The sequence below is a fragment of the Schistocerca serialis genome, chromosome 2 (assembly GCF_023864345.2).
Source record: "Schistocerca serialis cubense isolate TAMUIC-IGC-003099 chromosome 2, iqSchSeri2.2, whole genome shotgun sequence".
NCBI lineage: Eukaryota > Metazoa > Arthropoda > Insecta > Orthoptera > Acrididae > Schistocerca > Schistocerca serialis.
The window spans coordinates 647998037-648025466 of NC_064639.1; the positions used below are offsets into that span (position 1 = coordinate 647998037).

General features: G+C 41.3%; 1 protein-coding gene across 1 annotated transcript in view; it reads right to left on the reverse strand.

The window, feature by feature from the left end:
- The window catches only part of LOC126455657 (juvenile hormone esterase-like), a 79654-nt gene that overhangs the window by 16815 nt on the left and 35409 nt on the right, over positions 1-27430 (reverse strand). Inside the window, exons 3-7 of the mRNA XM_050091424.1 lie at positions 25652-25811; positions 19765-19950; positions 18888-19084; positions 8895-9063; positions 257-429 (exon numbers count right to left, since the gene is read on the reverse strand). Coding sequence (XP_049947381.1) covers positions 257-429; positions 8895-9063; positions 18888-19084; positions 19765-19950; positions 25652-25811 — 885 coding nt within the window. The remainder of the gene's footprint in view (positions 1-256; positions 430-8894; positions 9064-18887; positions 19085-19764; positions 19951-25651; positions 25812-27430) is intronic.

Here is a 27430-nt window from a genome sequence, read left to right on the forward strand (position 1 = left end):
AAAATACAATTGCAGGTAAGCTGTCCACAAAGGTAACTGAAAGAAGAAAAAAATACGTCACCTAAGTGCGCAATACAAAGTGATGCACATGTCTTCATGTATTTGGTCTGAACTACGATGTTTCTACGGATTCCAATTTTCTTGTGCATTTTTATGACTTCGATTTTTAAGGACGCTATGCCTCACTAAGTAAGAAGTTCAGTGTCGGTTTTCGCTTGCACGAAACGGAGAGCGGTAACTCTGTATAAATACTTACGTCTCCGTAGAGCTCGATAGTAGATCCATCTAGGCGCTTGTCACCGAAATACAAGCGCCTGATTTCTCTAGCTGTTGTCACACGGTCGTCTTTCTTCACAGGCAGGTTGCAGGGGAGAGCTTTGTGGAAGTTTGTGTTGATTTCACGCATCGCAGATTCGTTGTTGCTGATTGCTGCGGACAAAAATGAACATTAAAATTATTTCCTTTCTCGAAAACGCAGACTCAGCTTGATATTTCTGTAGTATATATAAAATTCATTTTGATGCGGCAACTCCTTTCCTTGAGTGTTTTAAAGGAAAAGCTGACGTTGCCAGCTTCAGTTGGTAATACTAATTGTAAACGCTGTGCCCTCTCTAGGAATGTGTAACTATGAGAAAGTATTGGAGCAAAATTACGGCTCAGGCGGGAAGATGCTACACTATTTGTATCTGATATATACTGTTACATTAACGTGACCACGTTTAAAAGCCTGAAAAACTATCTTTTGCAGCCCAGACCACCGACAGACTCATAGGAAGAGAGTGAATGGAGATCTGGAAGATATCGATAGGAATCTGTAGCCATACCGTCCTCAGCACCGTGGGCAGCTGCGGTAGGTTTCTCGGTTGAGGATCCACCTCACGAACAGCCCAGTAGAGGTGGTCCCGTAGGTTCTCGATTGGATTTATACCCAGAGAGTTTGGTCTCCAGGGGAATACGATAAACTCATCCTGGTGTAAGCTATGTGACGCCGGTAGGCGACTTGCTGGCAGATGCCGTCGTGCCAAGGATGAATAAGCTACATTTAGTCGTGGACATGGTCCACAAGGATAGGTACATACTTGTGTTGGTCAGGTAGAAATTTTATACATCGACCACGGCCTCTCAGCCCGGAAGTTTCAACTGAAGAGAATACCGGCCGAGAAAGCCTATATTGTACGAGTGACATTAAAGTTCTGGCGTTTAGACTGAAAGAAAGAATAAAAAATAAAAACTTAAGAGCGCTACTACTAAGGAGAAAACGCTGTCTTCCTCCCGTCCAATAACGAACCAGGACATTACCTCGTTCTCCCAGATTTTCTCATTCCCATATATGCATTTCTTTCATGTTATCTACTAACTTCATACCCTATTATTTCTCGCAGTTCCTCAGAACATCTCATTTCCTTATTTATTACTCCTCCAGCATTTCTACCATCATCTCTGTTACTTAGACGTTACTCCACTTTGCAAGGGTGTTCTTTGACGGAAAATATATTCAGCAATTTTTAAGAAGGCTTGTCAATCCTGTTGATCATCATTATAAATATGATTATTTTACTATAAATATGAATACTGTTATCTACAGATCGTGGATAACGTATCAGGAATGTGTACAGTAAACAAACCCTGAAAGTATCTTGGAGAGCCCTATATGCAGAAATAAATGAGGAGCGCCGGAACAAAACCCGATAGATCCACTTCCAGAATAAAGAGATCATCCACGGAATGGCACCATAACATTCCTCAGACCATTGTTGCAGGGTATTTTCTATCAGACTTTGCACGCCATAACGCCAACGGCCTTGTTTCCGATGGCTCACAAAACCTGATTCACCTGAAAAGCGCACCACTCGTCACTCAGCGGAAGTCCAGTTATGGTATTTGCGTGCAAATTCCTGTCTTCGTCGGTGATTAACCGCAGTTAGTAAGGGTGCATGAACCACGTACCTGCTACATAGGCCCATACACAGTAACGTTCGCCGAACGTCGTTGAGCAGGTGCTGTTAATATTCCCTTGGTTCATCTATGGTTACTTCACGTTGACATCGAACGTGGGCAATGGTTACATAAATGTGAAAGAATCGTGTCCTACAGTCTTGTGAAACAAGGAGTCCACAACAGAAATTCGTTCTCCGAGCATGAGAAGAAAAACTGATTTATTTTCTTCTGAATTTCCGCTTTCAAAAATGTGATACTTAGTTTGGAGGAGGTAGAGGAGATAAAGGGTAATGAACTCAATGATAAAATGAAAGTGGCGTAAATGGTATCTCAAGTAAAACAAATTTCAAGAGATACGTAACGATATGAGTGAAACGTAACAAACGTGTGAATGACCTCTGTTATATAATTTACCTCTTGCACATTAACTGCATTCACTTTTGAAGCAATGGATTGTGTCTGTTTCCTATAATAGTATTATCCATGTTAAAATATAAACAGAATCTCACATTAATTATCGATAGCTGTTGTTACTTAATTTTTTTGACAGCATGTGAAGCACATGTGTATAAATTTCAGCCACAAGAAACTTGTGAAAATTCACTCAATTCAGTGATAGCTAACGCTGTGGATCTCACTGCTGGGATAGCCTTGTGCTGTATTTCACGAATGAAATTCTCGAAAAACCGCAAAATCTAAAAGGGGTTATGCTACCCTTACAAGTGTAACCAGGAAGAATTACGTTTGGATGAGAAGCGCAGCACCTCTGTTTGAATCTGAAATTAATTACAGCAGCAGGTCACCACAAGTTAATCCAGTATTTCTGTGTCGATGGGAAACCTGAATTTGATGTCAACAACAACAGCACCAAAAACTTACCACAATTCAAAATCCGTGTGGTGTAACAAGACCATAAGTACAGTACTTATGCTTTTTATTTCAACCACCGAAGTGTTTTCTGCATGTCATTGTTTCTTGAGTACTTATACGTTTATGAAATAATGTCTAACTCAGAAGTGACGAGAGAACATGAAACTGACAAATGTGAAGGGGGTAAACTTTGGGTCGGATTTTAATGGTAAGTCTTAAGGAGATGAAAGAAAAATTTTTGATTCAATTAGACTTTTAATAAATTCAGTAGATCAAACGAAGTAAAGTATTATAAAAGGAAATTCAGATATGATCTCAAGAGGGAGAATGTGGGCAAGAGAAATTAATTATAGAATGAATGATTCAGTTTAAATATCAAAGTGAATTACTTGTCACAAACAATACCTTACATACAAAAATTGTTGAGATCCGAAACAGATACTAAGAAGGTACAGTTTTTCAATGAAAAAGAGGAAAATGAGAAAAGGTTCAAAAATGTAAATGGAAAGATATTAGCAGGGGAAAGGGAATTAAAAAACCAATTACGTACTTGAATGAAGTGTTTCAAAAACAAATAACAGCACTCAGTAACAGTACAGAGACCCAGATAGATGCAGTGTCCAGTAAAGCACAGGGTGACTATGAATAAGGTTAAACTTTCTAATCACCGTAGAAATAACACCACTGGTCAGAATGACGTCAAATTGCAACGGAATGTTATCGGAGAAGGGGGAAAACTTATGGCTGAAGAAAAATAAATAGTTACGAAATGTAGCAACAGATGGCACTGTAAGCACCATCACTTAATAGTGGTCGACAACAAATGATAAACGAATCATACAACAATGCCTAAGATGCACATTTGACGTTAAACAAACTGTACTACTCAGTGTGCATGTATGTACAGGTATTATTCTGTTAGTTCCGTAATCCCATCAACCACGGTAAGGTCATATCACATCGGATGGGAAAAATCGGTTTTTAATTGTCCTGAAGCCAAAAACCGCTTAAAAAGCATCAGTCCAAATCAACCAAATCAAATCGGATTATTAATTTCCGAGTGACTGGCGCAAAACATGTTCAATATGCTGTCCATAGTTTTCTGCAACAAGTTGAAATCGAGAAATAGCATGCTCCACAAATGATCGAAGTTTTTCCGGGGTCATGTTCAGAACGTGTTGCGCAATTCGTGCCTTCAATGCAGCTACGTTTGCAATCGGAACACTGAACACAACATCTTTCAGATACCCCACAGTCAGAAGTCACACGGATTACGATCAGGTGACCAGGACGGCCAGGCTGTAGGGAAATGGCGACTGATGATTCTAGCATTTCCGAAATGGCGCTTCAGCAGCTTCTTAACTAGATTTGCAGTTTGCGGAGGTGCGCCAGTTTGCATAAAAATGATCCCATACACACATCCACGCTGTTGGAGACCTGGAATGACGTGGTTGCGCAAAAGACACACATAGCACATACCAGTGACGGGACAGGTAACAGGACCGGAAACACCTGTCTCTTCAAAAAATATCGCCCAATAATGATGCCATAAAGCCGCACTACACACTGACCTTTTCAGGATGAATTGGTAGTGGTTGATTTACAAGTGGATTTTCTAATGCCCATATTCGACAATTCTGTGTATTGACATATCCTGTCAGATGGAAGTGGGCTTCGTCTGTCCACAAATTCTTCTCCGGCCAATCATTGTCCATTTCCATGCGAGCAAGAAATTCTAAAGCAAAGGTCTCTCTTGCTGGCAGGTCAACAGGAAGCGACTCATGCACATGGGTAATTTTGAATGGAAAACAAAGAAGCATGTTTAGTAGGATTTTACGCTCCGTACTACCGGGTATGTCCAATGTTCGGGCAATTCTCCGTGCACTACACGTTTACACACAGCCACTCGTCTCCTCCTGCATTGCTGTGGCCACTGCTTCCACTGACGTCGAATCAATTAGTTTCCTCCCTCTACCAGGTTTCACACCACTAGAACCCGTCTTTTCTGATTTCCGACTCTTTTCCTCAAACCCACTGCAGTCACTGGACAAACGCCTTTTCTTCAAATCCTTTAGTGTCCGAAACTTCGCAGAGCGACGCGTGCAGTCATCGTTCTCGCAATACAGCTTTACAAGCAGAGCGTGAACCTGCATTGAGACAGTCACGGCGAATGTCGCAGACACGAATGGAGGAAAAGCCTTGTAACCGGAGTGTTTCTACCAACTTAGTGGGTTGTGTGCATGACAGGTGTTTTGATTTACGTATTCTGACATATACAGAGTCATCTGTTGATCAATTTTCACACTATTTTTTTTCTTCTGCCACACGTGTTCGCCCTTCTGTGATAATATTTCGTTGCAACTAGGTGTCATTTGACCAGTGTTGTTGTTTCTACAGCGTTTTCAAAGTTTAACTTGAATTATAACCACCCTGTAGGTAAGATTAACAAAACTGTTACTCATAGCAATGTCTTGCCAACTGAAGAACTTGCTGATGTTACAAAATAATTGAATATTCTACATTAACCTGTTGGGCCATATTACTTAAGTAGTTGTGGTAATAATAGCTTGTGGGCAAACATACTCGTACCTGTAAAATGTTGTTCAGGAGAGGGAAAAATACCATCGTGCAGATTTCATTCAGCACTTTAGACATAACCTTTCTCCTGGCGTATCAGATGACCAGAAAATCTAGTTCTGCAAAAGACTGATATACGTTGAATCTCTTGAACTGGGCAACCAAATTCGTTTGATGGAAATTACTCATGTTAAATCTGAAAAGCGTTTTCTTAACAAGTTATGGTCTGAGGGCTAAGTAACCAAGAATTCGAAATGAATTCTTGGATGATCCTTGCTATAGAGGAAACAAGAGAATCGTGAAGAAATTGTGTAACAGTCTGCTGAGAAAACTGGCTCATTTAGAATGACCTTTAGTTTTCTTAATCGTGTTTCTCTGCAAAGTGTTTTATGCCATTTCTTATTAGGAAGACAGTTGATATTTGCATAAAGAAATGTATAGTTGTTTGAAAGAAATTATTACTACTAAGTGAGAGAATATTACACCTAACTTTAACACGTGGGTAAAATTCTGGGGGTACTGACGTATAATCTAAGTAACTTTTTATCGATTATCGAAGCCAAGTCGATCACAGCACGTTGGAAAGAACTCTCTGATCCTAAACTAACATGATATTTCGTAAATTCAATTTTTGTTGTATGTAATACATGTTTTAACAACACATTATTGCTGATGTTTCTAACAACAACACGAAGTTGCAGTTTGGTTGCTGATTCTGTATATTCCAAGCAAAAATTCAGAAATTTTATTTTGAGGTCTCTAATGGTAATCCATATTTCGAATGTTGAAACCTGATAATTCCATTACCTCATATTATGCTACCATACATTGAGGATCTATAACAAGTAAAGATCACAAACAGATAATATTTTTTGCAGGGGAACCATTTTTTTGCAAATTAAATTGTATCAGATGGGGACAAAGAAGTGTGCTACGTTACATCAGAAGTCCAATTAAAATGTGTTTTCAAATATATAGGGCATTCAATTAATGTTATGGGATGTAAGATAATGTTTTCAACTATAAATGAATCCCAACTACATCATGTGAATCAATACTAACAAAATATTTTGACATATTTGTCTCAATATTAAATTATCCATAACATTGGAAATGTGGCAGTCACGCAAAGTATTAAACCAGTTTTGGATCAACACACCAAATGATTTAAAATAACGCACTGGAAACCACATTTGACAGCGGTTTAAATTTCGTAAATATTAATTAGTTTCATTTTGCTAAGATGGCAGAACTATTTGTGGAAGGAATAAGTTACTCACATATTATTGCCACCACATTTTGATACATTTCGACTCATTTTATATGCAAAAGAGCAGTCTTTTCTGTATTAGAAGTATAATAACTTAAGATATTGCTTGCCATGAGGCAGCCTAGTTCTATTACAAGGTAAATTGCAGATTTTTAGGAGATCCTACGGGCACTTCAAGGTGAGATGACCTTAGGGCAGGAGGAGGAAGATGAGTTTAGAGTTTAATGTCCAATCGACACTGGGTCGCCAGAGACGGAGCACTCGGACTAGGGGAGAATGGAAAAGGAAAGCAGTCTCGCCCTTTCGAAGGAACCATCTCAGCATTTGCCTTAAACGATTTAGGGATATCACGGAAAACCTAAATCAGGATGGCTTGATGTGGATTTGAACCGTCATCTTCCCGAACGCGACACCAGCGTGGTAACCACTGCACTATCCCGATCGAGAACATTGGGGCAGGTTGTGTGATCAACAGCTAGCGTATTTTTTGTGACTGTCTGCCAAAATTAAGTTGACAACACTGAAATAACATGGCTGATATTTGTTATTGTGGCTCCTGTGATTGTGATTTCTGTTAACTGTTTCTGGGAATAAACCACGTATTCTGAACTAAAGTGTCTACTTGTTTATTAATACATCTAACATAGGACATTTATCAAAGGAACTGCAATCACCTGGAATGTTCTACAGTAAAAATAACTCATCCGTTATATGGATTTCTGATAATTTAATTCATGGTGACTCAGATTTTAACTGATGTCAGACCTACGATTGCAGGTAATGTTACAAGCAGTATAATCTATCACGGAACAGAGACATCAAGAATTTTAGTGGCCATCCATAAGCTAAAAGTCTTAGGGAATAAAAACATGTACCTCTACAACTGTAACAATTTGTTCGTTAACATTTATCTGTAAATGACAGCTGATTCTCCCTTTGCCATACGATTGCTCCGCCGCCATCTGGTATAACAGTTACTGATCACTCCATCGTTTCCTTGGACATCTCTGACCTTTCTTATCGTGGTCACTTTTAAGAACACTTTTTTTATCCTCCACTGGGGCGAATGGGTGTTTCCATTAGTCTCCAGACATTGAGAACTTCTCATTTATTAAAAATATATTTAATTTCCGCCGATAGGTCTTCATTCTGGACACCCATAAAGTATTTTTCAGAAATCACATCTGGGATTCGATGCTGGACTAATCGTTTGCTGAGAAAGTCCAGGTCTCAATTCCGCTTCATGCAGCAGGCAATGACATTTCCTTGTAAAGTTTAATGCTAGTCTCTTAGAGTGCTTTTTTCAGATAATTATGAGTTGTGCTGGACATATTAAATTTGAGCCTTAATGCATTTTCACGTTGATAACTGATATCACATTCGTTATATTTACGAAGAAGGATGTGGTCATTTCTTCTGTTTTTATGTGTAACTAGTTCTTTCCCATTGACAGTCAAGATTTGCTTCTGTATTCTGTGAGTACGTATTTGCTTTACAATTCATGTAATATATACATCACTTAGTCAGTCCAGTTTTATAGTTGTGGATGATCATCTTTCAGTGAAGAATAATGGGTTATAATACGTCTTTACTTGACGGCAGTTGTTGGAGCATCTTCTCGATCGTTTTATCAGTAGACAGGAAAAGAAGTTCATCTGAGTATATGTTTACTCTCATAACTGTGGTGCTGTTCGGAGTATGTTCTGCTCTGATGAGATCATGAGATTAACTGACAAACTTCAAAGCATTCGGTAGGAATTGGTGTTAACAGTTCTAATTTCTTCTTTAATCTAGAAAGGTCTTTTTACTGAAATCTCTGTGTCCCTTTCTCATTTTCTCAAGATTAACGATATGGTAAGCTACAGTGTCCTTTCCCGTCATTTCCTATAAGCGCTTGTATCTCCAGAGACGTTTCTTTTCTCTTGGAATCGCTTTCTTACCTTGCTGTATTTCTTATAATTTGAATCAAGTATATTAACACAGTGGTAATTTCTAGAATGATTTCTTTTTTCCTTCCTTCTGTGTTAGTTGTTGAGCCATCTGTCCAATTTTTACAGTAGATGCATGTGTGTTTGCTCCCCAGGGAGACCATCACAATTTGTTGCAGAGAAAAAAACTTAAGGACAAGCAAAGAAATGATTTATGCTCTCGCTATTTGTTATTCTTCTAATGGGACTTATATTTCGTTATTAACTTTGGCACTACAGTTTACAGACCAGTAGCGGTTTCCTATACATACCTAGCAGGAACAAGATTCCCTCGCGTGAATTGATACCAAAAATTATCGGTATTCTGTGGAACTTCCCGCTCTTGAGGAGCTCCAGTGGATCCTCAGTAAGGACAGCGCCTGGTGTACTCTCCGGCTCGATGGTGGGCAAGAACGCGAAGAGGTCCAGTTTCAGCTTGTCCTGTGATTTTAAGGAATCAGATTAATACAGCTAGCATTTACAAAAAAATTCTACAAGCCATTTCACTGATTAGTTTTCTGCGAAAACTAAGTTTCTGCTGCGAATAATGTACAAAGCATTTAAAAGAAAATCTCTATGTTAGAAAAACTGACTTCGTCCTTCTTTCACTTTCATCACATAGTTTTGTCCACCTTTCCAAATTCGCTTTTATTCTAATTTTATATAACTACTTCAGATTTAAAAAATCGCTAGGGATGCCTGATGGGAAGAACTGTCACATCCAATATATAGAGTTTCAGCTACACTAGCCGATGTATGAAAAAAATAACTTTATAAATTTGGAGCCAAATGTTGGCACAAATGGTTTAATACCTTGTTCAGAAAGAATAAAATAGGTTGTTATTCATAAGTTTTTCAGAGAATTTGATGTAGAAGGATAGGTAGCACTTTTTTCTTAAAATTTTATTGTCATCTTTCCAGCGATTTTTCTTCGGGTGTGGCTAGATTCTTTACAGTGTGTATGACATAATGGTAACAAAAGGTATGATGCTCCAGAAATGTAGCTGACTGTGCAGAAAGTCATAATGTATAAAAAATATTAATATTGTCTGTTCTTGCGCTACCGCTTATACTACTTAATTTAATATAAAAATCTAACAATCACATAAAGAGTAAAAAGTAATTCACTTCCATGTCGGCTGCACAGGTGGGCGCCGCGGTTGCCGGTCCAACGCTCCGATGCGTTTGTTTGAGGCCTGTGTGACCCCGGAAGGCTAACTGGACTGACTGCCACAGCTCTATGCTTCAAAATGGTTCAAATGGCTCTGAGCGCTATGGGACTTAACATCTGTGGTCATCAGTCCCCTAGAACTTAGAACTACTTAAACCTAACTAACCTCACACACATCCATGCCCGAGGCCGAATTCGAACCTGCGACCGTAGAAGTCGCGCGGTTCCGGACTGAGCGCCTGACTTTACGCCTCCATAATTATTTGATGGCAACTGAAGATGAAGCTGTAGGCTTCGAAACTTGTCGTGTCTTAAAAAAGAAACTTTTGGCAAGTGAAGAGAATGTTTAGTCTATTAATATGTTTCTCAGTTCTCCTGGTCACTTATTTGGTAGATAGCTGTAGATGGAATATTGTTTTAATTTATTGACTTCCGGAAGGTGCCCATATAGCTGTCTCAACACTGGAAACGTTATAATTCGCTGGAGCCCGTTTCCTCCAATCAGAGCGCTCATCGTCACGCCCGAACGTTTCACCATTGCCAAACTGCCAACACCATTGGTGTTCCCCATGTCTCGCCCTCTTTCTTGTTGTGTTTGGATCTCGACTCCTGAATCCGGCATTTTAATTTCGTATTTCATCGGCGCATGATAACCACTAAACACACACACACACACACACACACACACACACACACACACACACACACACACACACACACGATGCTAACGATATACACGCGTTTCTTCCGCAGCACTAATCAGTCACTGCTCCGTCCTTCCGCACTAGACGCGAATCAGCGTCACATGCACATCTATTGTAATCAGAGAGGTCGGATTACATTAGAAAAGTTTCGCGCGACATTACGTGAAGTCAAATTTTTGAAAGCTGCAATTCTTCTTTGCTACTTGGAATACCTGAGTCATAGTCATAAGAACCGTATGTATTGCAGTGGCGTAGCGCATTAACCTCTCGTGTAGAAGATTGCAGTTTCGAAACTCGTGATGGAGAGCACAGTACTTTTAATTTTTAAATCTTATCAAAAGACTTTCGTTATTATTGTCATTGAGTTTCAATTAACTGATAATTTTTTTTAAATTTTTTTAATTCTTTACCATGTCATTTTCACTATTGTATTGACTTTTTTATTTGCCCATTATTTTTCTTCCTATCATTCTTTTTTTTCGTTTTGAATCTGTCAGTATGGCCTATAATCTACAACCAGGTACCAACCGGGACTACTCAGCGGTTGACAAAGCGGCAGGTCTGTGTAGCCATTGTGAGGACAGTTTCTGGTAACCAATGATAGCTCTTAGAGGTCACCTTTAATCGCTGTGAACAAAGCGATCGTGATTGAGGGGACAGTGGTTAGGTTATGGCATGAGTTTAAATTTAGGGCTACAACTAAGTCATTTTTCACTTAAAAACAGCTGTGAACAGAGCATCTCGCATACTTCTCGGCGTCCGCTCACAACACTGCTTTGCGTAGCACATTAACAGCATTTATGAAGTGACACGCCGTGTGACCTGTAACCGAGCGGTAACCTGCGTCCGATGTGGCAACACTCTAGGGGCAAGTGACAGACGTCAACTAGCAAGTAATTTTCATAGGACTGCAGGTTACAGATTACAGATTCCACTTTGTGACGTCTATAGATTGTAGACATTGGTTTAACTATTATGGTGGTCGAAGTTACGTACGCATAACAACGGACTGATGCTGAAATAAAACAAGTTCTATAATCACAGTATATTGAAACGAGTAGATAAGACAAAACAATAACACAGGATACAAACAGGTAGTATGCTACACAATGTAAAATTACCAAAGCTAGAAAACTGTCTCTGTTAATAATGAGAGGAGTACGGGAATTAAAAGAAAAACGAATTACAAGATATTACAGAAATACACAAAACTACACTAACTTAACAGACTTCATGAAGAGTAAAATGACTTAAAGGATCGGAAGGAAATTATTTTTCGGCCGTCTTACTGAGATAGAGAGAATACTGTTTCTTATACAGCTATTTCAGTTATTTTTAAATGAACACACCGCCATTTGAGTTTATTTTTGTTCATTTAATCCATACTTCGCATCGTACGCTTCCAGCTTCGCTCTGCGTTACCCGTTAACAGCATTTGTGAAGTGATCCACCGTGTGACCCATAAGCGAAGGGTAAATAACACAGAGGTAAATAAACAAAGGGAGGTGTGTTCATTCAAAAATTACTCTATGACTATTGCTCAGCAACATCAAAAATTGTTTCAGTTATTATTCTACTATAAAAAACATAAGCCGCAAAGACAACGTACAATAACTACGTGTGCGGTACTACGAAGCATTCATATATCCTGTATCTCTCTAACAAAAAAGAATTGAACAAGGTATGTGTCTTCACTTTTGTCCTGATACACACAAATTTTCCCTATCGACGAACGCTCATACAGGGTGAAAAGTATTTAAACCGAAAAACTCTGGGAGGTTGGGGACATGAAAACAAATATTTTTCCCTAATGTCATTTTTCCCTATGAGGAGTATTTAAACCGGTAGAGGAAGATTTCTCTTGCGGCAAATTAATTAAACCAACAAACACTTTTCCATTTTTTTATGACCAAGACACATCACATTAACATAACCCAATTTCAGTTACAGTAGATTCTCAAAAATGCCTTCATTGACACGTAAACAAAGGTTACACCGTCGGATCATGTTCTGTCTGACACGGGCAGAAACCCCAGGAGTATCCTGAATTGTTCCTGCTGCTGCTACTATTCGGGAAACCAGATCCTCTTCTGATGCAACAAGAGTTGTGTAAACAAGGTTGCGCATCTCTCCCCACACAAAAAAGTCCAGAGGGAACATATCTGAGGATCGAGCAGGCCATGGTACAGTACCACTTCTGCCAGTCCACGTTTCTGGCAACCGTCGGTCCAGAAATCGACGCACACGACGACTGAAATGTGCCGGCGCCCCGTCATATTGGGAAAACATGTGTTGTCTTCTAGGGAGCGGCACGTCTTCCAGCAATACTGGAAATGCTCTGGCGAGAAATTTGTAATAGCGCCTACCATTTAATGGCCTAGGTAGCAGATACGGCCCAATTAAACAGTCCCCAACAACACCGTCCCACACATTAACGAAGAACCGCACTTGATGGGCGCTACTAACTGTGGCATGTGGGTTATCCTCACTCCAAACATACGAATTGTGCATGTTGAAGACTCCATCACGCCCGAACGTTGCGTCATCGGTAAAAAACACAGAGGATGGAAATGTAGGATGCATTTCACACTGTTCCAGGTACCACTGCGAAAATTGTGATGGCGGGCCGCGGTGGCCGAGCGGTTCTAGAATCTTCAGTCCGGAACCACGCGACTGCTGCGGTCGCAGGTTCGAATCCTTCCTCGGGCATGGATGTGTGTGATGTCCTTAGGTTAGTTAGTTTTAAGTAGTTCTAAGCCTAGGGGACTGATGACAAGAGATGTTAACTCCCTTAGTGCTTAGGGCCATTTGAACCGAAACTGTGATCAGAGTGGATAATCAACTGGTTCCAGGTTGCGGACAAGCTGTAAGTGAAATGGACGTAACAACTGCTCTCGAAGGACTGTTCTTAAATTCATCTGATTCATCCCCATGTCACATGCAATTGCACGAGTGCTGATTGAAGGATCCTCCTCCACATGCTGCAAGACAGCTTCCTCAAATTGCACCGTTCTTACCGTGTCCTTGTCCAGGTAATCTGCTAAATGACTCGGTCTCACGCAGACATTGGTACACAGCACAGCAGCAAAGGTCGTAAGATGCGGGATTCGGCAATTAGGATATTGTTCTTGATAAACTCGCTGTGCAGCTCGACCGTTGTGGTGCGCTACGTAGTACGCACCAACCATATCAGTGTACTCACTCCAGATGTATCGCTACATTAGTAAACAGAGGCAATGCACTACTACACTGGTGGACAGCAGTTGCCTACAATTGAAGAGCGTAATACGGCCTCCGGGTATCAATAATCCTCATTGGAAAAAACAACCTCCCAGAGTTTGTCGGTTTAAATACTTTTCATCCTGTATAAATGGTTTACATCTTCATGAGTAAAGTCTCTTTATAACAGGTATCTAATCCTACTGGACAAAAACTACCCTTGCGAGTATAACTGTAATACCGTGTAACGCCGCTTCTGACCTTTGTAACAGCGTCAGATCGTTGAGGATCCCCGACGCCATATGCCCCTCACTTCACTCATATTGATTGTCATATTTCAGTCGCTGTTCTAGCTAGTGCCAACCTCTTGCTACGTTATTAACATGGGATGTTCGAGGAGCGATAGAGTGTTCGAGTGTTCAACAATCCGGGAGTCCCGTGAACGAGGCAGTTACGGTACTATGTTTATTACATAGAAAGGCAACACTTGAGTACAAAAATGATGGAATTACCGCCCTGGTTCATGTAACTGCAATGAATGGAACCAAGTCATGGGTCAGAAAACATCACTGAACCACCTGCAGTCTCAACTACACCTTCAACAAAATGCAGGGTGAGCACTTCATTGGATCTTCAGTGCTCACGGCGCCTTGGACCATTTGGAAAGTGACATATTCACAAATAGGCGGACTGAACTATAGCTTTATGTGCCACTGTGAGAAGTTGCCTTTTTGCGAGATAATACCCAGTTTTAGATGTCGATCCACGTAGTCTTCTTTGAAATATTTGCTCAGAAACTGGTTTTGACTGCCAGCAACAGTGCCTGTTAAGTTTGAAACCGATTACCACTGACAATCGTGACATTCGGTTCAGAATGCCGGCTCGTTAGATCTTTTTAACTCTACTGTTCTTACGCCCTGTTACATGGCTGCGTGTGGTACTCCATTCTTGCTAGACACATTACATACTGCACTGATGCACTGATATGCCTTAAAAAGTGAACAAATTCGTTTACGGTGTACTCGTAGGTGCGTCCTACAGAATAGCTACATCTACATCTACATCTATGTACATAATCCGCACGCCAACGTACGGTGCATGATGTTGGCTCTTATTTGCTCCACTCGGAAACGGAGCGGAAGAAAAACGACTATCTATATGCCTCAGGATGAGTCCTAATTTCTCGAACCTTTTCTTCGTGGTTCTTTGGCAAAATGTGTGTTTGCGGCTGTAGAATAGCCAGTTCTCTAAATTTTCCTTATAGTGATCGTCGTAAAGAACGTCGCCTTCCCTCCAGGGGTCCCCATTTCCGTTCCGTGATAAGTCAAGTAAAGTGACTAGCCGACACACAACCAGTCCCAGCAGTAGACACTTCAAGGCTCTAAGATAGCAAATACTGTGATCTACAAGTGCGTCAGACCGATTGTCGACAGGCCATGAGGGAATAACTTCATGCACGGGCAAGCAGGTAATGAACTGGCGGTAACCAACTTTTTTTTATTTGAGTCGTCAGTCTTCTGACTGGTTTGATGCGGCCCACCAAAAATTCCTCTACCCTGCCAACCTATTCATCTCAGTTTGCTGGGTGTATCTGTCTCTGTCTTCCTCTACAGTTTTTCCCTTTAAAGCTCCCTTTAGTATGTCCTTTTAACCACTAAACAAATTTTATTGAAGATATAATTGCAAACGTCAACAAAAACACTTTCCGAAGGTAGGATTTCATTCGATCGAAAATCAGATATCTCCGATGTAGTTTCACATGTAAGTGTTGTACAATATACGGAAAGACTACAAAAGAGAAAAACATGATACATACAGATACAAACTGTTCCAAAACTGACCAATAATAATTTATTTTATCCGCTCCTTGGGAGAGAAATATTGAAATTAAATAAGAGTAGATAACTGTTGAAAGTCATACACCTACATCAACTTACATTGTATTCCTTTTAGAAAGTTGCAGTGTGACCCGCTAGGGTAGCCGCGAGCGCTAGTGCGCTGCTCCCTGGACTCGGGTAGGCGCGCCGGCACTGGTTCGAATCCGCTCGGCGGATTAACGACGAAGGGCCGGTAAGCCGGCCAGCTTGGATGTGGTTTTTAGGCGGTTTACCACATCCCGCTAGGTGAATACCGTCCCCGCGTTCTGCCTCAGTTACACAACTCGCAGACATTTGAAAACGTTCGCACTATTCCATAGCTTACACTACACGTAGACAGCTGGAGTACACTAATTCCGTCCCAGGGGGTTCGAGGTGTTGGCAGGAAGGGCATCCAGCCACCCTCTGCTGCTAACACTGCCAAATCCATAGTAACACGGCCGACCCCGCGTTGAAGCGGGACCCAGGCCCCAAGAAAGAACGAAAGAAAGTTACAGTGTGGAATTATGAAATCGCAACTGGTCCATTCATGATCATGATGATGGTAACACCTAATTTCGAAAAATACGGCTGAAAACTGTATTAATTAACCTATACAAGTCCAGTAAGACGGCTATTACGTTATAAGAATCCGATTAAAAGGTCTCGGGCTGGCAGCTATAAAACTTTAACTTCAGTAAATTTGATTTTATATACAGTAACGTACAAAACGAGCCCATTTGGAGTGCGGAAGTTTTATGTATCTACCATTCTCAAAATGTTTTATTTGGTTCGTTCGTATTTAGACAGTGCCATCAAAAAGAATCTTTGTTATGCTTCATCAGCACTACAAATTCGTAAAAAAGGTAGCGAACGTTTATAAGGCACCTGCTCTTCTATATTCTATCTTTAAGAAATGAGACGCTAATTGCAAATCTGGATGCATTTTTTCTTGAAGGTCATCCACAAGAAGACAGCACAAAACTGCAACTTAAGACGGCAAAACTGAGAACATTTTAGACGACCGTTAATTAAAAATGTATGAAATATCTTAAGCTTAAGAAGATCATGACGAATATTGAAGATAACTTAGTATTTCTCAGCTGGATTTTTTTTCTGCCGAAGTGACAAACGGCGATTTATGGATAAAACAATTCACTATTGTTTCAATTCCGGCAGTAGAGGAATGTAGCTTATGGTGTGGAATCCGTGAAATAAAAAACCATGAGGCTAGTCAAAAAACAGGAAGCCAATACAAAATTATTAACGCCGCAGTAATTTTGGCGAGGGGGGAAAGAGAGTTAAAACAGAAATGTCGGACTTTTCAGCACGGTTAACGTGCAATAACCACTCGCAAATGGCAGGTGGCAGCACTAGCAGTGGAGGATATAGAAAGTTTGTCGGAGGAGGCTGGAAACAGTGTGGTCGCTGTCGTAATGCGGAAACGGAGACGTCTAAAAAGGCATTATCATGGGGTTTCGGGCCAAGGGTTGGATCATTTCCGAATAGGCAAAGTTTGTAAAATGTTCACAAGCAGCCATGGTTGAAGTATACAAGGCAAAATGACGCTATACAAAACCGGCGCCGAGGCAGTTGTGGTGCATCGTGTGCCATGGATGACAGGGTTGGACGACGGCTGCGTAGATGAGTACGTACGAGTGGACGTGCAACTGCTGACCAACTGATCGCCCGGATGAATCAAGGTGCTACCAACAGTATCTCTGCAACGACCGTTCAGTGAACTTTGCTGCGTATGGGCCTCTACAGAAGGCACCAGGTTCTTGCGTCCACACTGAGTGCTGTGCATGGCTACCGGAGGCTGCAATTTGCACGCCAGTACGGCCACTGGACGTCCACTGAGCGGCGACAGGTGGCGTTGTCATACGAATCACGTTTTACGCTCGGTGGCGTGAAACGTGCAAACACTGTGCAACAATCGTGGCAAGTGCATGTAAATTGAAGAAGGGTCACTGCTGTCCATTGCAGCGGGACATTAAGCGGGATTAGCGTCTACGAGCGAAAATGTATACCGGGCTGGGATTCGAACCCGAGATCTTCTGCTCACTAGCAAGTGTGGTAACCGCTGCGTCATTCGCGACAAAACGTTATCGCAGTTGCACGGACTATTTCGGTACGCCTCACGGCGGATCCACACTCCGATCGACCGCCACCTATCCGCAGTCACTGTCAGTTATACTCCAGTTCGCTACTTCGAGATTCCCACAGGAGGTCGAACGTATTTGTGTATTTGCACCTTCTGGTTAAGTTCCAGGCCGGAATGGGAGGGGGGGGGGGGGGCGGGTAATGTTGTGGCCTGTGGAATGTTTTCGTGCCATTCCCTGTGAGACTTGCCTGGCTCGTGTTCGTGCCATCTCTTATTTAACATTCTCTTTTTACCGTACTGTCACCTCGTTATGCCAACTTCGACTACTGGTGTCACTCAGTTGCCGCCTTGCCTGTCCGTGAGCGGCAGCAGCAGCGCTCATCGATATAGGCCCTCCCGTATCATCTTTGATGCACTGCTGTTACTTCCCGGTCGTGCAATGAGTTGGAACGTGCCAGAAGTGGAGTTCGGACCTGGCAGTCGGACAGTTGCAACGTGGAAGAAGTTCGGTCGCGTTGGAGCGGCGGTGAGGTTCGGACAGCTGTGACTCGCCCCACCATTGCCGGTACATATGGCTTGAGTGGGGAAGGTTTTGGTTGATCGTTGGTGCTCGTCTTTCCGGACGACGTGTATTTGCTTGCCGATCGTTTATGGGTTGGGGGTGTATGTCTCAACTCGTGGTTCGTCCTGGTGATTGCAGGTCACTGCTCTTAGCATTGGTCGTGTTCTTCGTCCAAGTGTTTGTGAAATTGTGCTGAATTTTTGTAACAGCCGTCAGAAATGAAAACGGGCTTTTGAAAATTAAGTACCATTTAGCTGCGAGGAAAGGTATTTCAATGCAGCAGTATCACTTTGAATGTTACACTTTATCCTCATGTGCTGCTGTGTGGTTATTTGTGATAGGAGCTATTGGGAGCGCCGAAGAATACCTGGACACAGACTTAAAATCCCATTCCTAAAGGATACGGAAATACAGATGTTTTCAATGAGAAACATGACAATAGCCCCAACTTTCCAACGGACGGTTCGGAGACGGTTTATTTTTCGTGTATTCGTGGACTTGCAATGATCAACCTTTTGTTCATACTGTTAGACGAGAGTAGCATCAGAATGTCACAGAAATACTTTCCTCCTTTACATTAACACGCAGTATACTGCTTCTACATTCCCATACCTCTGTCTGATTCGTCACGTTTCCTCCTTCTCCTCACCTCTTGTGTAAAAGCCTCCTCCATGTTCTCTACAAGCTTCCTGGGTGGCTGATCCCTCATGAATGCTAGGAGATCCTCAGAACTGTCTCCAGTAAAGCCAAGGAACTTGGCGAGCCGAAAGGTCCTGTCTCTCAGCGACGAACACACAGACTCTCGAGACGTAGCTCCGCTCTGTAGGATGGCCCTGTGGAACAGACCTGTGGAAAGGAATCCGTCATTAGTGTCGCAACTGTCACCCAAAACTGACCACACTAAAACCTAACACTATGCTTACAGGCCCGAAGAGACACGTGTCATGAACTGTTGAAACATTTCTCATACAATATTCGTTAAAAACCAACTCAAGGGTTCGTGACATGCTCTAATTAGTACCAAATCTCAGGGAACACCTCAATCAGAATCTTATAATTCTTCGGTCCATTGACAGTTTCATTAGTTTTCGGGCGTGCAGGTGGGTCCTCGTTAATTCTGATTCCTATTGCTTGTAATATCACCCTTCTCGAGCGAAATTTTGTCTCTTCACTGTCTGGGATTCCGACTCCCATAAATCATTAGTGGAAGCTGAGATATAGCAGAGAAATAGCTTAACCAAAGCTTGAGGGTCATTTTTTTCATTATGAATCTTCGACCCTGCAGTGCAGCATGCGCTTTTATGCAACTTTCTGGCACGTGAAAGTGGGCACCGGACTCTAATTCTTACCTGTACCTTTCCCATTCGCTGATAATTAAGAGATTTTGTGCAACCAATGTGCGACTCAAGGCCCATATACACAACTGCGCTGAGCTGTGTATTTCACAATCACTTGAAAAGGCGGGGTCATCTTTCGTATGGTCGTAAAGCATTTAGGTGAGTTGATATAGGTAAACAGTTTCCTACCTTTGGTTGCTGGAGACAAGATGAGCAGGTGGCAAGAAAAAGCACCGGCACTCTCACCAAATATGGTCACATTCTCAGGATCGCCTCCGAAGTGGGATATGTTGCTCCTGACCCACCTAAGCGCCATCACTTGGTCCTTAAGGCCTGCGTTTCCGGGAATCACCTCGTCTCCAGTCGACAAGAAACCTGTGGCACAATTTATTCGTAAACATACTTATTTCAGTAAATTCTCCTCATACACGTCTAGTGTCTAGAGTTATTTGTAAGAAATGAAAAAAACAGCTTGCTCCAAATTTCCTCTATACTTAGATTGTTAAGGGACAAGCAGAACGATGTATGTAAACCATCATTTTCCTATGAGTGTAAAGAATATTCATAACGCTGTTCACAGATTCTATTGCATATGTAGGATCTTTTAATTTTGGTCTGTTCACGGCACGGGGGAACCTCCCAAAAATCTTCATTCCTAAATTCTATAGGTGTTACGTCCTTCGACACGTTCTGTCACCAGGTGCATTATTGAAATATTTTATTCCAGTTGATGAATAAAATAAATCAGAAATACTTGCAAGCCACTGAACAATTCATGGGGGAAAATTCCATTCAAGTATGGCCCTCTAACGGCCCCGTGACTCTCACCTAGAGAGACATTTTACGAATAACTGTCCGTCAACTTGCTATGTCTGGTTTTTTCATGCTTTTATTTCGGAGTGAAAGCTTTATGGTCAGTGTTTCCAAAGTTCACTAGAGGCTTTCCATTTTAAGCATGGTGATGCAGCCACACCTGATGAATTGCAGAACTGCCACCAACATCAAATGATAACAATTCGAGAGCGACTTTTAACGAACGTATTGCGGCATTTCGTCTCCAACAACGAAATAAACCAGCAGTAGCTGCTCATTTCTTCGAAACTGTACACACTTTCTACAGTTTTGAAAATGACTTAAAGACACCAAAAGCTAAGCTGAAAAATGTATGTCCTAGAATATTTAGAAATTTTCATTCTCAGTATTACGCAACAAAATTACGCACGTAGCGTAACCGAAGGATAACGAGTACACCGGAGATCTCAATATTTTGAAAAAACTTCGCCTTAAAGTATCGCACTCATTGTAAGCTCTTGTTTCATACAATCTTCATGTCTTCCTTCAAGACTCAACTCGTCACAAAAAGTTTGTACAACTAGTCCGTACTTTTTATATTCTGGCTTATTTCTCGTAGCAGTAAGAAAGTTATAGTCCTTAACAACAGTCTAGTTTTTTCCCAATGTATCCTATCTATAAAGTGGAACCACCTTAAGCGAATGTACTCATATTTGCCCATACATAATTTTTATTTTCAGCGATTTCGTAATAATGCTATTTGGCGGCAAATGTAATGAAAACAAAAATAACTTAAAGGAATTTCGTCATGGACAAAAAGTGAAACATAATCTCGAAATATGAAGGTATGTTATAGCACTGTAATTTGCTTCTATTAACGATCATAATTTTTACGTTTATATAACAATGTCCCCTCAGGTACGATTGCTACACTAGTTAATGACGGAAAGCCTGATCGGAATCTTGGAAACACTGACGACAGAGCTTTCCCTAGAAAATATGGGTCGGAAATCAAAACCAGAAAATCAGAAGCTAGTCTCTCTTATCTTATTTTTAGGTTTTCAGCGCGAGACTTACGGTGGAGGTAGTAGATTTGTTGATGAATGTATCTCTCGAACGTCGAGTGTTCAAATTGTTACAGCAGTGTTTCGCAGGATAAAATAGTCTTTCTTCCATGTTTGTTTAAGTTGCTAGTGCAACTCGGACAAATCTCTGTGTACGGAGTAGTGCCCTCGTACCACCATAACAGCTCGTTTAATCATTCGGTATTCCCATCAGGTTCATTAGACCTGTTATTATCCCTCAAGCAGTCTGACAACCTGTTTGTTTACGTAAAGAACCTACTCCGTCTCATTTGGATCCACACGACTGTAACGCCGTTTCCCTTTAACATTTACTCTGCAATACGGCTTACAGCGTTCTATGAATAAAAAATTATTCTAATGTATTAGGTATTTAAACTACATTTTGTAGTTTTGACCGGCCGCGGTGGTCGTGCGGTTCTAGGCACTGCAGTCCGGAACCGCGGGACTGCTACGGTCGCCGGTTCGAATCCTGCCTCGGGCATGGATGTGTGTGATGTCCTTAGGTTAGTTAGGTTTAATTAGTTCTACGTTCTAGGGGACTGTTGACCTAAGATGTTAAGTCCCATAGTGCTCACAACCATTTGAACCATTTTTGTAGTTTTGTAGCTCGTTTGCAATCCCGTAGCATGGTAAATTGTTAAATGCCTTTCGCCGGCCGCGGTGGTCCAGCGGTTCTAGGCGCGCAGTACGGAACCGCGCGACTGCTACGGTCGCAGGTTCGAATCCTGCCTCGGACATGGATGTGTGTGATGTCCTGAGGTTAGTTAGGTTTAAGTAGTTCTAAGTTCTAGGGGACTGATGACCACAGATGTTAAGTCCCATAGTGCTCAGAGCCATTTGAACCATTTTCGTTAAATGCCTTTCAAATATCTAGGAAGAGGTATGGACCAAATCACTTCCACATCCAAGCTGGAACTTATAATTGGTAGCCTTCTATGAAAAAGCAAGCTGTGTTTCACATGGGTAGCGTTTTTTGAAACTGTTGGATCTATGAGACACTCTTAAGATCTTCAAAGAATGTCATAATGAAAGACCTTGGGGTACGCGGTACGATCCTTGAAGAAAATGTCTGAAATTCATTTTGGAACTGTATGCAGCCATCTATTACCATTTCTATTATCGAGAGTAATTGGCATTCTTTTCCAGTTATAGATGACTATTAAAAAGGTTCTCGGTAAATATTTATCACAGAATGTACTAGTTCTTCAGTATTATAAATAGACATAGGTAATGGCAATCCCACCGTTGGTTTCGACCTATCTCATTGGGTGTTACCTACCAAAGTAGACGTGAAATATTTCATTTAAAATTTCAAGATTGTGATTACATAATCGAATATTATATAGTAATCAGACACTTTTGTATATTTCCAAAGCATGGTGAGCTTTTGTTTTGCCAAATTTCTTTGTGACGTCCATGACTCACTGCTTCTTCAAAATACACACAGCGTAAGTTGTAGAACGTGAAGCCCCTCCACAGTTTGTACTGACAGCAGTACTCCCTGAACGAGATGACGAATCAATAGACTTTGCTGTTATCCGTTGTATTTACCCGAACACACATTTGTGATGAAGTTATAGTCCACATAACCAACAAAATTTCTTTTGAGGTCTAAAACATGGGTAATAATTATGAATGACAAAGAAAATGAAATTATGTGCAGAAAATGGTCTTAAAATACTGTATGTTAGTAATATAGAAAAAAAATAAAAAGTATTATCTAGAGACCTTATACAAACTTTCTTCTACTGTTAAAACAAAGTATAAAATATAAATTATGGTTCATATTGTCGATTCTCCAGATGCGAGGAGCTCGGTAGAAAAATCGAGCCTGTATTACCTGAAGTAGCACACAAAATTCTGCGTTCTTGTACTACTAAAGGAAATACACTGATCAGCCAGAGCATTATGACCACCAACCTAAGAGCCTTTCGCAGGTATAAAAGCGGTGACGCGTCCTAGCATGGAATCAATGAGGCCTTGGTAGGTCGTTGGAGGTTTGTCAACACATAAGCACGCAGAAGTCACGTCATTCCCGTAGATTCCATGGAGTGTTGGTAGGGGGGAGGGAGGGGAGGGGGAAAGGGGGGACTATGAGCTCCGTCGCCGCTTTCAGTCACATCCCAGTGTGTTCGATCGGTTCAGATCTGGCTGGTTGGGTGGCCACCACATCAGTTGGATCTCACCACTGTGTTCCTCGAACCACTCCATCACACTGATCGCTCATTATCTTGTTGAAAAATGCCACTACCGTCGGGAGGACGAAGGTTCAATCCTGCGTCCAGCCATCCTGATTTAGATTTTCCGTGATTTCCCTAAATCGCTCCAGGCAAATGCCGGGATGGTTCCTTTGAAAGGGGATGGCCGACTTCCTTCCCCGTCGTCTCCTAATCCGATGATACCGATGACCTCGCTGTCTGGTCTTCTCCCCCAAACGACCCCAACCCACTACCGTCGGGAAACATCATCGTCATGATACGGTGTATGTGGTCTGCAACCAGTGTACGATTCTCCTTGGCCGTCGCGGACACTTGCACGAGCTCCGCTGGACTCATGGATACGTACGAGAATGTTCTCCGGAGCAAAATGGAGCCAGCTTGTCCCCGTCCCGCAATAGAGGTGTCAAGGAGCTGTTCCCCTGGAAGAAGATGGATTGGCGCCCTCCCACTGGCATGATGAAGAAGGTATCGGGATTCATTACACCATGCAACGCTCTGTCAGTGAGCCAACGTACAGTGATGATTGTCACGTACCCATTTCAGTCGTAGTTGCCAATGTCGTGGTGATAATATTGGCACACGCAAAGCTCGTCGGCTGCGTAGGCACATAGCTAGACGTGCTCCACCTAACGTGTGTCCAGACACGCTTATAGTCTGCCCATCATTACAGTCTGATCTTCTTAGTTCCGTTAAAGTTCGCCACCTGCCCTGTTTTACCAGTCTCCGACTGCTGTGTCCAAGGCAGCCGCCCAACCCCATGACGTCTGGACGTGGTTTCACCACATGTTCAAAACGCTCACCACAGCACTCGTCGAACACCCGACAAATGGTGCAGTTTACGAAACGCTCTTGCCGAGCCTCGGTGAAACTCAGATCTCACGCATTCCTCGTTCTACATGCGGACAGCAATCTCACTGCACCGTGCGTGTGTCTGGCTAGCAGTCATTCTTCGCCAGATGACGCTGCTATCGCCTGGACGGGCTTATAGCGATAGTAGGTCGGTGGTCATAATATTCCGGCTGAACAGCATACATCATGAGTGAGTCTGTGTGTTTTTAATTCTACTGTCTATGAAATTGTACTAATTATTACATCTTGTACGAACTTACGTAGGGAAAATCCCTTGCACTATTTGTGTTGCTATATCTTGACACAGTTGTATGTGATGTATGTGTATTGTAACTTTGTATGTTTCGGTGAATAACGTTTTCTGTAACCAGTACCTTAGGCAGGTGGGGAGCCTCAGAACTTAAAACTTCGAGGCTCATCTCCCTATATCGTGTATTCGTTAAATATAAGAACTGGCTCGTTGCTCATACTAGTCATTCTCCCTTATATTGTTTAGTCATCATATTTAAAGTGCAGTCTAGATACACAAGCCAATCTCCTGCTACGTCTGATTTTCTTATAATTGCCTCATTTGTCCGTTTTAGGTGCCATACTCCTTATGTTATTTGCCTGATGTATTATAATCACTAAGATGTGTCATTGTAAATGTCACGGAAGTGGAAACGTAAGTTAAATGTGACCGAAGTAAAGAAAGATAAATTTAAAAAATTGTCAGCCAGAATTGCGATTTCCTTGGTTTCTTATATAATTGCAAGCTAATGATATAACTTTTCCAAACTACCAACCATGGGCAACACTTTACCATTATCGACATTTGTAAAATTCGTGTGCACTATTCTTGTCATTGTTAATACTGCTTGGGAGCTACATATCATTCTAACATGTAATTGTTCCACGTTTCGTTATTGTGTGTCGCTTTCGTTCGGTAAGACCTATGTTTTGTGACTTACTGAGTGTCAGTGCAACACCAACAGAAATATTTAGTTGAGAAATAAATAAAATAGATTTTATCAAACAACCTCCATGTTATCGTCAATGTTACTGTAAATAAATATTCCGCTAAAGTAATTTTCAGCTGAACGCATGAATCGAATGGTACGTTGTACATGTCCTCGGCACTGTACCACTTACCTAGGACACCAAGGCGGTAATTGAATGTGACAATTACGACATCATTCTCAAGCAGGTGCTCAGGTCCGTGGAGATCAGAGTTTCCACTGCCCACAGAATATCCTCCCCCGTGAATCCACACCATGACAGGAACCAGTTGTTTATCGACATTTGTAGGAATCTGAAAGAAAGCGCCAGAATATAGTACCTTTTTTATATCAGACACAAGAATACTGAAACTGCGAAATATTCCCAAAGAATACGACCTATAAACGTTTCTTGTTCTAGCGGACGCTATGTATTCCAAAATTATTCCCGTGAATAATACATTAATTTAAATTTTAATGAGTGAAATTCGCTGCAAATACAATTTCCTGAAAACAAGAAGATAGTTTACCACATAGGCATATAAAAAAGAATATATATACTGGCTTCTCCTCGTAGCCTCATACCGAGCATCATGGCACCGTGTTAAGTCAATGGGCCCTCAATCGGAATGACAGCTGTTTGCCAAAATGATTTACGTTTTCTGAATTTTCCTAATCGCTTAGGGGGAACTGTGTCCTTCCTCCCGAATTAGCGTGTGTGCTCTTACTCTGAGGACATCGTTAATCTGTAACAGTCCTTTTTTCACAACTTCAGTCCTCTGTGATATCTTAGACTGTTTGAAATTTTACGAAAGGGAAGGAAAAATCTCGGCAGCTATACCCTCGTGACTTTAATAAAAATTTATGTGATATTATAATTAACTTCGAGTAATAATTTCCGAGCGCTACAGTAAGTATTCGAACGTTTATTTTTGCCAAACGACACTCCGTGTTGTTAATAGTATTTTGAACATTTGGAGCCATTCTTCCCCAGTTACTAGATCACTGCACTTATCTTGCGAATACGAATAGGTGTTACTTTTCTCTTGCAATATAATTTTAGTTTGTTCCTTAACGAAAAATATTCCATTTTATAGTTTTAGTTATCTCTAATGATCTATCAAGAAATATGGGTTAGTCTGCCAGATAAACTGCCATAATAATATACATACCACTGAAGAGAGAGAGAGAGAGAGAGAGAGAGAGGGGGAGAGAGAGAGAGAGAGAGAGAGAGAGAGAGAAAGAGAAAGAAGCTCTTCAGACTTTTAAAACAACAGTCAGTGGATGTCTCAGAACTGTTAAGATAAACAGAAACCACCAAGCAACAGCTACATGATTAAAATGACATTAAGCAATTAAAGGACAACATAGCCCCAGGTGAAGATGATCTCATAGCAGAAATGTAGAAGCCAGTGGAGATAATTAAAGTGGTATTTCATTACTACATTTAGAATTCAAAATCTCATGGAAAACTGTTCTGTCATAAAATTAATTCTAAATTAGATAAACAAATTGAAGTGCATAATCCTGGATTTAGTAGTGTCAGATTCTCTTCGGAGTAAATCCTACACCTTAATTATCAAATACAAGACAGTGCTAAACATCTGTTGATTTTTAAAAAGGTTTGCGAATCGATAGACCGTCTCCATTTTTAAAGCTACGAAAGATCTTTTACAGAAACAGTAGCTAAATTTCTTGGGGCAACTTCTAGTCCCTTTCAGATTGTGTCAGGCGTTAGACGAGAAGACGGTCTCCGAAACCTTTTTTCAATTGAATGTCTTAAGAGAATGGAAAACATGAAGAAAAATGAAAAATTAATACCAACATAAAACTGGATGGATCGCAAGAAGTAAAAAATGCTTTTGACTTCGCAACCGATCTCTTAATAATAGATGGAAACTTACAGAGTGCAAACAAAAGGCTAGAACTTTTG